Source organism: Haliotis rubra, unplaced genomic scaffold, assembly GCF_003918875.1.
Source record: "Haliotis rubra isolate DU_JTF1 unplaced genomic scaffold, ASM391887v1 Scf1294, whole genome shotgun sequence".
Taxonomy (NCBI): Eukaryota; Metazoa; Mollusca; class Gastropoda; order Lepetellida; family Haliotidae; genus Haliotis; species Haliotis rubra.
In genome coordinates this window covers 142,038-153,736 of record NW_025765219.1, presented here as the reverse complement: position 1 = coordinate 153,736, position 11,699 = coordinate 142,038, and the positions used below count along the sequence as shown (strand labels likewise).

General features: G+C 41.3%; 1 protein-coding gene across 1 annotated transcript; it reads left to right on the top strand.

The window, feature by feature from the left end:
• Positions 1–4,418: 4,418 nt before the first annotated feature.
• LOC124267004 lies at positions 4,419–10,658 on the top strand. The gene is made up of 6 exons (XM_046701848.1): positions 4,419–4,603; positions 5,066–5,168; positions 6,323–6,459; positions 6,878–6,965; positions 7,530–7,687; positions 10,081–10,658. Exons 1-6 carry the CDS (start codon positions 4,446–4,448, stop codon positions 10,205–10,207), a joined length of 771 nt encoding a protein of 256 aa, XP_046557804.1. The 5' UTR covers positions 4,419–4,445; the 3' UTR covers positions 10,208–10,658.
• The last annotated feature ends 1,041 nt before the right edge of the window (positions 10,659–11,699 follow it).

The following is an 11,699-nucleotide window of genomic DNA, read 5'->3' as shown; positions in this document are numbered from 1 at the left end:
TCATCAAAACATTGCATTTGCATTGTAACTCAGGTATCACAGATCATGCATTCACGACCGAAGCATATGCTGGCGATAGTTACATTTGATTGAGACCCACAAATATGAATGACTGGAATATAAAAGAAATAGTACTTGCTCTAAGCTAAAGGAAATCATTTTAAGTCCAATATATTTAATGCGTTAGCTCGAAGGATATTTGTAACACTTCCGATTAATATGATCTTTGATCCTGTCTTAAATTCCTCTTGCGTCCCATTGCGTCATATGCTAAAAGTAACTCTTTTGCAGCAATTGTTATTGCTTTTCCTAATCAAATCTTATGAATGAAAAACTGTACCAATCTGTAGACAGGCGGAGTAGTGGTGTGTGGTTCTTATTCCAGGGTTCATTGCACGGAAAACATTAATTTGCCTATACCTATCTATCTCTATCTCCCTGTCCCTAGTATGGCGGTCTACCTTTAGATGTTGGTGACCTATAGCCCGGCTTTTATGTTGTCTTGTCATTTCTAGTTAAAATGTTTTAGCTCTAATTACGAGTTCTAAATGGATATATATATACTGGACAAAATAGTTAGGGATATATGTAAATTTTGAAATTATGAATACTGATCTATTTATTCATTACACACTGATAAATATCAATCATTAAAATACCAATATCCCTAACTTTGTTTGTCCAGTATAGTTAAAATTATTAGTTTAACTGTCCATCGTTAACAGGCTTTTTATTTCTAATTTTATTGATATATGATATAATCATTAATTGTTCTCACGATATGGCTGAAATATTGCCGATGTGACGATAAATATTCACTCACTCTCTCACTATATCTATCGCTGTCTATCTATCCTTATTCTATATACCTATATCTTCACTTGTGTTTTAGCTTCAGTTAAATTGGTGAGGTGGATGAAATATGTTGACTGCTCATCATGAGGTTACTGATGTGACGGGACCTGTAGGGGGATGCCCTGTGGTTTGTGTATAGCCGTCAACTGACATCAAGCATCATAACATACACAAATGAGATTGCTTACAATTTTACATGCATGTTTTACACCAAGTTAAACATTACGTGAAACCCGAATAAAAAATAACATATAAACAGAACTTGTTACACGAGTACCTAATTCTACACCTCGTATACCAACATTCCTGGGGCAATAATGGCCATGTATCTGCGGCCCAACGGGTACCTCGACAGCAAATCTGTTTTGTTTTATTTATATTTTGCTTTGATTAAATTTACTTATTGAAATTAATTAACAGTGAAATGGGATTTGTAAAAGGTACCAACTTGCGTATACTGTAGATAGATGGTTGGATGTATGTATGGACTTCCTTTTGCATAAAAGATATTTGTTCAGACATGAAAAGGTGAATACAAATTATGTAGTGAGGGGATTATAATTATTTGTACTAATTAGTAAATTGTACTGTCCTTTGATAACTGTGTATTAAAGCGTAATAACGTGTATTACTGTGTTACATAGTGTGATAATGTGTATTACTGTTTATTATAGTGTAATAATTGGTATTAGTGTGTATTATAGTGTAATAATGGGTATTAGTGTGTATTCCACCCAGCGCCTGGTACATATCTCATGTATCTCGTGCTTTGATTAACACGTACTTCCTATAATTATACTTACCCCCGACAATAATTCCCCGTATAGCACGGCTACATATCACGTCACATGGATTTTCTTATGAAATACCTGCTCGTGGCTCAAAACAATCAATTTTCATTACATTTGATTATGAGGTATGTCTGCTAGGGAATGACAGGTTGAGAATGAAATTCTAGACAGCAGCAGCTGAGAGGCTGCGGTGTGTCGAGTGGTTTGTTTCCTGCGGTGGCGTACGTTACTGTTTGATTCTATTAGAAATGGAAACCTACAATGAAACTTATGGGGATTATGTTTTGTTTATCATGTGCGTGTCTGTTTCTATTTAAAGTGTGTACATGTTCCACAGTTTCGTGGCTCTCTGAAATAATTATTGTAAAGATACAGTGAAAGAAATATTTTGGCAGTTTTAGAACATGGTGGAATTGAAATGACAAAACCTTGAGTATGCGTTAAGGAATACAGCATCGGTCCTTCTGTGAGTTTGGTTGGATAACTGGAGAGATATTTGTCCAGTATCTTGGGTTCTTCACCATTACGATTAATATTATTCTAATCAGTTGTAAGACAACATTAGGAAAACTTGGCCGCACCCACTTTGAGACGGGAACAGAGGTTATGGAGTTGGAGGTTGTTGTTTGGTTAATTTCCTTCGAATCGGAGCAATGAATGTATTGGACTTAACACTGTTTTTAAAGTATAAATGAAGACATATGTTTGCAACTAATGTTAGTGGATTTTCGCCAGCATCGTCTACAGCCTTGAACACATAATCTGATACCTGAAGTGTGACGTTTTTATTGACTCCATTGGAAATAAATGCGTTGACTTAAACATAGGATGTTCATAATGCCGAGTTACAAGACTACATGTTAAATATACAAAACATATCGTATTGAGGTATGATTAAGATATATTCTCTTTCACCATTTCACTTCACCAGGAACCAGCCACCGAATGCAACATGTCGGTTGGATGTGACGTTCATGACGCTGACCCAACTAATCATTTGTTTAATAGTATTCTCCACATGGCAGAGCTCATGTTGACGTGCTTTGATGTTCTGAACTTACTTGGTTATAGTTCAGTTCAGGTTAATTTAACAAACAGTCCAGCAGTGGTACAAGAATATGGATGTACAACGTACAACATTCAATAAATATGACAACATACTGAAGCGACGCTCTACCGTACACATGTATATAAAGGTGCAGTGATTCTGGATATATGTTTCAAATCGGATATATTTTAGGTTATAATGTTTCACGTAACTTATCTGTGGATTCAAATTATACCACAAATAACAATTATTTGAGATATAGAGAAGTCGTTGTTGGAGAAGAACTTTACACCTGAAAAGACAGTTAAACTCGTCATCTGCAGTAGGTGAGTTGAATAGTGTTCAGATACGGTCTTCTCTCAATAACCAGTGCCACCAGCCGGTTTACATGGGCAAATTAGGGTGCGAAAGATTAAGAATTAATAGTTGTGGGGGAGTAAATATGGGACATTTTTAGAATCTGTTAGTTCTATAAAGTGTTGCTGGTTTTAACCTTTTAGACTTAACAAAACATATGCTCGCCACTTTTTTACAGTTTTGTGTGTCTGTAGAATCAGACATGGGACCTTTATCTAGACATGTTGGACACGTCAGGAGTGAGTCACTGTGTGAGTGAGTGAGTGAGTTTGGTTTTACGCCACACTCAGCAATATTCCAGCTATATGGCGGCGGTCTGTAAATAATCGAGACTGGATCAGACAATTCGGTGATCAACAGCATGAGCATCGATTTACTCAACACGGATACGATGACATGTGTCAACCCAGTCAGCGAGCCTGAACACTCGATCCCGTTAGTCGCCTCTTACGACAAGCATGGTTTACTGAAGATCAATTCTAACCCGGATCTTCACGGGTATTTGGACACGTTAAGATGAATGGAAACTAACTGGGAATGGTTCAATTCACGTATTGAGAAAGTTTAAAATTGTTAAATTAACGTACTGGGAAAGCTGAATGAACGTATTGGGAAAATGAGTGAGTGAGTGATTATCGTTTTACGCCGCTTTTAGCAATATTCCAGTAATATCACGGCAGGGAACACCAGAAATGCGCGTCACACATGGTACCCATGTATTATTGTGAAAGTGATGAAATAATTGAATAAACGTAAATGAGAAAATTAAAATTAAAATTAAATTATGAGTAAATTTATGACACAGCTGAATGAACGTATTGCACTAGTTACGAATTATTAAATTAACTCATTGGGAAAGATATGAAATAGCTGAATGAACTTACTGGGTGTGTTAGGGAAATAACCGAATGAATTTTTGGAAAATGTAACGCAATAATTGAATGAAACTTTTGGAACGTAAAACAGTAATTGAAAAGACATATAATGAAGGGACAGCACCAACCGACTTAAGTTTCCTATAAATACTGGAAAGTGAAAAATGGACAAAGTACTGTGACTAAGTGTCCCAGTCCACCCAGCTGTTAATGGGTACCTCGTTAGGATGGGAAAGCCACAATAACTTGCACGACTGTAATGTGCTGATGAGATTGGCATCCAATGATTGATGGAAAAACAAAACGTTTTGAACATGCATGTAGATGGGAAGGACTATAGCGCTATATAAAACCAATATGATAATATAATACATGTATATCACTTGTGGTTGAACGCACCTGTTGTGAGCGATAGTTGAATATTAATATAATACCGTAACTGTATAGAGCTTACCAGTACCTACAGCGTATTAAACAAAGATGTATATTTCAGGATCGAACAGTATCCACAACAACAAAATGACGGTACTTGGACTGACCATCCCGTTGATGTTGCTAGCCGTTCCAAGTGCTCACAGTGACGGCAGAGTGTGCATGAAAACAGGTGCTTGCACGTGCGAGGCGTTAGATGGGAAAATAGACCTCGGTGCACTGGATAGTCAAATCGATAAACCTCGGTAAAAGGGACTTTTCATCGAAATAAGAATAAAATATCCATACAAATCTGTTTTTCACTCACGTCATTGAAAAACATCAAGTGTTTATGTAACATTTGAATCTTATGCAAATAAGGACACATGTACCGATGGATTGGTAGAATCTGACTCTTTACGGTTATGTATTGTTTATTGATACATTATATAACATGTTTATGATCAGTGTATGAAATAAGGCACGTCCGACCGCCCGAACGGTCTAGATTTCTGACGGACGGTCTAAATTTACAGCTAGCCACCCCGATGGTCTGGTAACGTTTTAGATGTTCATACATCTGAGCATATTTGGTCTGGTTAAAGCCAAAAATCCAGCCAGACATCAGGGCTGGTAACTTCAAAAGATGTCTGGCTGGAGTTTGGGCTTATTTCATTACTGTTATGCTATTAAGACGTTCATGCTGGCGATGTCAACGTTTACTGCAGGTTCTTCAACATGTCGGCGACTGACGACCCCTTCTACTACTCCTGGAATCCATGTTCGGACTTCTCTCTTCCCAACACCAGCTTCGTCTGTGCCAGCGTCGCGGTGAGGCAGCTCTAGAAACTCAGGGGCGGTGGGGTAGCCTAGTGGTTAAAGCGTTGGCTCGTCACGCCGAAGACCCGGGTTCGATTCCCCACATGGGCACAATGTGTTAAGCCCATTTCTGGTGTCCCCCGCCGTGATATTGCTGGAATATTGCTAAAAGCGGCGTAAAACTAAACTCAGTCAGTCAGTCAGTCTAGAAACTCATAGTTGGCAAAAACACACTCATACCTTTCTTCTAAGCCGGGGGCACTGATAGCCGGCAGTAGCCTGTGTGTAGAGTGACGTCCCATGGGCATGTCATGATCTGGGTTCCCGTCTAAAATTCGCTCTGATCATGGTATGTGAGCACCATACTCCTGCTAGTGGGTATTCCAAAGTGGAGGGCGGGTGGTGGGATAGCCTAGTGGTTAAAGCGTCCGCTCGTCACACCGAAGACCCGCGTTCGATTCCCCCATGGGTACAATGTATGATGCCCATTTCTGGTGTCCCCGGGCGTGTTATTGCAGAAACATTGCTAAAAGCGGCGTAAAATCATACTCACTCACTCACTCACTCCAAAGTGGAAAAGACGTGCTTTAACTTCAGACCTGGTGACAGAAACAATAGTATAACTGATATAGTGTTTAACTAGAGGTGACATCCGACTGCTAGCTACAATGTCTGGCTACACATAGCTTACTGCGCGTCATCGTGCCCAGGGCCCACTCGTAGCTGCGACAGCGTAACATAGATTTACGTAGCGCCAAGACAGCTTTGTGCATATGGGCCCTCACGTCATGTTCATGCAGTCGACCACTGGTTCACCTGACCTCGACCTTTACCAGCCGCCGTCAGTCAACAGAAGGCTGGCCAATGGCGGCGTTAAGAGCCCTCACGCCGACTTATCTCTCACACGCTATTACAGGTTCTTTATCGTGAACAGTATTCAAGATTTCCGGCACATCATCCCCCTGAATATAATGTTAAACAAAAATGTCAAACATTACATTTCTCATTTGAGGACGTGAGATTAATTCCAAATATATATTTCTTATGAAATACAGACAGTGCAACACGTGGTCTAAGAGATTGTTTTACAGGGAAAGTTTCAAACTGAGCAATGCCATACATGATATTCTGGTTGCATGTATTCAGTGAGTGGTATTACGTTTCAGATTTGCCAGGGGTACTTCAGCGGTGCGACAGGCCCTATATACTTCAGTCTTGGGTCACAGGCTGAGGTCCAGTTTGAGTACGATGACACGGATACTCTCAGCATGCAGTATGTTCACCGATACTTGAACGTAACCAGGTGAGTTTCTCTACCTGAGTGTTGGGCAGTGTCCGCTATTAACGCAATGATATTGATAAAGGGGCATAACTCTGTACCAGTGAGTTGTTAAGTTGATAATCTGAAACACAATTATCCGGTTAAACGAAGCCTCCACTGACTGTCACACTGTTGGTCCATTGGGAAGTGTGTGTGTGTGTGTGTGTGCACGTGCGTGCGTGCGTGCGTGAAGGGGTGCGCATACCTCCTTTTGTCCCGAGTTTATTAAATGGCCATTGAAACTCTCGTGATAACGGGTGAAAATGAAGTGTGCCCCTCACTTTCTCAAAGGTGTGCACCCCTTCTTTCTCAAAAAGCTGTATCCGCCCCTGGTGTTTCCTGCAGAAATGTTGCCGTGATGTTGCTATGGCTACATGATACCACGTGTGTCTCCCCGCAGACTGACGGTGATCCGGCTGGTGTGTGACGCGACCACGGAGGGAGAGCTGACGGTACAAGGACAACACAAGTCAACGCTGCCGCTTTACGTGAGTGTCACGGGGACAGTACGTGTCACGTGCACCATCCTCGGTCATCCAGTGTAGTATATCTACATTTCATTATGATGAAGACCCTTGAAGATCCCGGTTAGAATTGATCTTCAGGAACCCATGCTTATCGTTAGACGCGGGATGGTGGTCAGGCTCGCTGACTTGGTTGACACGTGTCATCGTATCCCAATTGCGTTGATCGATGTTCATGCTGTTGATCACTGGATTGTCTGGTCCAGACTCGATTATTTACAGACCGCCGCCGTATAGCTGGAATAGTGTTGAGTGCGGCGTTAAACAGCAAACCAACCAACCAATCATTATGATGAAATGCCCCGACCCATTAACCACCATAGCAGCCAGAAGTGAAACCAACGGGTATTCAGAAACATAATTTGGGCGAACTGAGATTCGAACTCAAGATCATAGCTTCAAAGGGTATAACGGATGCAGCTTGACCACATGGCTACACTCGTCATCTGTTGTGTGTAAAGCTGAAATGTTTAACTTATGAACATAAACATGTTTTACTCACAATGGCGTTTCTTACAATTCGTACAGAACTTCGAACTGATGAGCAAGTACGCATGCGTGGTTCCCTTCCCAACAACATCACCACCACTTACCGTTTCCAAGGAGACACGTGGTCCTCCCACAACAACGCCATCTCCCCAAATCCGGGATCTCAACGCCATCGTCGTGCTTCTGACCCGCGTATTGTAAGAACCTAACCTATTGGATGGTCGGATGAGAATATACGTAGATATTGGTCGTAACGTTACATGCATCAGTTCAGCAAGGTTGACTGAAGCCCCCATTGCCATGCTAAAACATACATGTCCATATTACGAGTCACGGGTCAAAAAGGCTAATCAACTAACTCAAACTGGCCTGTGAAAACAAACTCCTTTTTGTGAAAACAGACAGATCATTTATGTAAAAACAACCAATGTATTATAGTTAAATCACCGTCAAATATTCTTGTCAGAACGGCCAGAACTGTCATAGTCAAAACACTAAAATATGTCTATGTAAGAACCAAATATTCATATGAGAACAGCCAAGTAGCCAAATAGCCATAAGAGAACAGCCAAGTAGCCAAATAGCCATAAGAGAACAGCCAAGTAGCCAAATATCCATAAGAGAACAACCAAGTAGCCAAATAGCCATAAGAGAACAGCCAAGTAGCCAAATAGCCATAAGAGAACAGCCAAGTAGCCAAATATCCATAAGAGAACAGCCAAGTAGCCAAATAGCCATAAGAGAACAACCAAGTAGCCAAATAGCCATAAGAGAACAGCCAAGTAGCCAAATAGCCATAAGAGAACAGCCAAGTAGCCAAATAGCCATGAGAACAACCAAGTAGCCAAATAGCCATAAGAGAACAGCCAAGTAGCCAAATAGCCATAAGAGAACAGCCAAGTAGCCAAATATCCATAAGAGAACAGCCAAGTAGCCAAATAGCCATGAGAACAACCAAGTAGCCAAATAGCCATAAGAGAACAGCCAAGTAGCCAAATAGCCATAAGAGAACAGCCAAGTAGCCAAAACACATCGTAACAGCTAAAGAGCCAAACAGCCACAGGAGGAACAGGGTTTTAAACGTACTGAACATATACAAACATACAATATTTTACAGTGTAACATGACTGTCTGTCTGACTCGCTATGATGTTACTGAAATATATTGAAATACTGTTGAACCAGAACACAGCACTCTACCTATGAAGGCAGACCAGGGTAGCTTAACGGGATTCCACTCACACCTCAGTTTTCTATTTCTATTCTGGATTCTAAACACCCGGATGGAGTGACATCGAGCTTCGTCGATCATGTATTCAACTGGATTTCACATTATTAAAATGGTTGCTAAAACAGTTTCTCAGAACCTTTCTAAAGACATAATTTTGCGGGCTCTGTTGACCGGGGACCTGGACCCGACTTTAATGGTTACTTCGGGCTTTCATCCCACTTTACGCTGACACGCCAATGATGATAGTGTTACAAGCGTCCTAAACCAGACTCACTCATTCATTGACTGTTGAAGGAAGAAACCACCACATCAGGCAATATGCTGTGAAGCATACGCTAATACTGGTGGGAAGAAGTCGAGTTTTAGAATGTCTTTAATACACAAAAACACCACAACGTTTAAACACTCGAAAACCGGGAGCTGTTTGCTTTGCGCATTGAATTGCATGCCGATATGAAAATAAGATATATGTATGTGTATATACCTTTGTCCAACTTCCTCAAAATACAAAAGACAATATAGTGTAGCTAGTCAATGAAGCTTGGTGTGACTTGTGATCTTAGTTCAGCGGGGGCGGAGGGGTAGCCCAGTGGTTAAAGTGTTCGCTCGTCACGCCGAAGGCCCGGGTTCGATTTCCCACATGGGTACAATGTGTGAAGGCAATTTCTGGTGTCCCCCGCTGTGGTTATGCTGTAATATTGCTAAAAGCGGCGTTAAACCATACTCACTCACCCATTCACTGCCTGACCTGCGTGAACATTCCTCCACATCAAGCAGAGACGCGATGTCGTAACTGAGTAGGTTCACAGCAGCGTCAAACCCAACCCACTCACTCACTTCACTGCAGAACTATTCACTCACCCACCAGTCTGACTGGGTACATTTCCATCAGTATTACCGAAACACCAATGGGCTTCACACATTGTACATATTCGGGGACTCGAACCCAGTCCTACGGCGTGCTGAGCAAACACTTTCACCACTAGGTTTCCAATGCCTCTTCTTCAACATGGAGATTATATATGTCAAGTGGGTTTGTGCATCTGTATTGGTTGCAATAACAATTAGTGTAAAGTAAAACTGAATAATAATTTCTGAATACTGTTTTGGTACGTTCGGGACTAAGACGACTAATGATCATGAACACCTTCGTATTCACTTCTCCAGTTTTGAGCAGATCGAACTGGGGTTAACGCCTGTTTTCCAGTCGTCTGTTTGATGTGGGAGGAATGCCCTACTTGCTGAAACAATCAAGAACGGGTGCCGTGATGACAAAACTGGAAGTCAAAACATAGTCTATATGCAGTTTCCTGTAAAATGTGGGTATGAAATACTTCAAACATACGCCTCTGTGTTTCAGTGTGGGCGTTTGTGTTGTGGCGTTCCTTCAGTTGGCGCTCATCTTTATCCTTCTGTGCAAGCTCCCCAACACAGCAAGCTTCCAGCAGGACGCACCTGCTAGCACCCATCACAAGGCGAAGTATTGACACGGACAATCATAGTGTTGATTGGTTAACATGTAACATATAGAATGTCGAGAAACTAATTTCAAAATCGTGATATCAATCATAAAGTTTAATATAAATCTTAAGGGAAGAGTGTAAAAAGAATAATACTTATCTTAAGCCGGATGGTGCAGGAATCTAATATGAACACAATTAACAAAAGGCTAAATAGGTGTCCAGTCAAACGGCATTGTTTGCATTAAGGACAAGCTCCTCAGTAGGACACATTAAAACAATCAATTGATTTCATGACATTTGATAACCTAAGCAAAACTTGTTTGCATTGTATTTACGACACGCCCACAAGCAGTCTGTTTCAAGTCAAGTATGGGCGGGATTGAGCCTCCCTACGGCAGTGCCCTGGGGTCAGCGATTCCCCTTGTCTACAGTGCTTTGTGTTCCTGATTAAACTGGCAGTCTGGGAAGTCACCGACTCACTCGTGTTTATAAACTGACTTCAGCCTTCCGGCCCTTGTGGAGGTATGAACGCTGGCACCCTCGATTACCCAGTGTATCATATTCCTTCTACGTCATGAGTAAGTGAGCGAGTTTGGTTTTACGACGCATTTAGCAATATTCAAGCTATATCACGGTGGGGGGACACCAGAAATTGGCTTCTCACATAATACCCATGTGGGAAATCGAACTCGGGTCTTCAGCGTAACGAGCGAACGCTCTAACAACTAGGCTACTGCAATCGCCCCTCTGTCATGAACACAAGCCAAGTAATAGCTGGGTTCTTCACAAATTGAGGTGGGTAATTCATGCTGTGGTCAGACCTTCACCTCAAATAGCCTTAGTCAGGCGTTCTTCTTGCTGTTAAGGCTAGTTCTACCCAACCCTGATAAGACCTTTCCACCATTTACTGAGACAACACCTTCACCTCGGCTCAGGTGTCGGATATACCCTCATACTTTGGAACAGAGGACAGTGTGACCAGGTAGAACATTGGATTCATTTCCAGGACAAATACAGCTGAAACAATTGCCTTTGAAATAAAACAATTGTGTGTCAAAGTTCTAAATATCATCGTTTAAGATCTTACACGTTCGACTCGTTATATTCTTTTACTAATTAGACACAACACAGTTTCACTGAATATAATCTGATTTTATTACAAAAAAATCTTGTATATCACACTTGCTACCCCGAATACTCCCAGACATACTTCACAGATTATACTAACACAGAACCAGAACTAGACATGCAAACACACGTGATTCAGGCAAACAGTCAGTTCCGGGGGATGGACTATCTTCGAGAACATCTTGCACGTACATCAGGATCCTGCACCATGCTATCTCTTTCACTATTGGTCGATACAGCTACGATTATCATTTAACACGTATCTGCTCTGGGGGAAAAGAGACAACAACATGAGGGCACCCTTATAACCCTTGAGGACTAATTGGTTACAAAACGCAGAATGTGTTAATGATAGTTACCTTATAGGGAACTGACCCAGAATAGGACA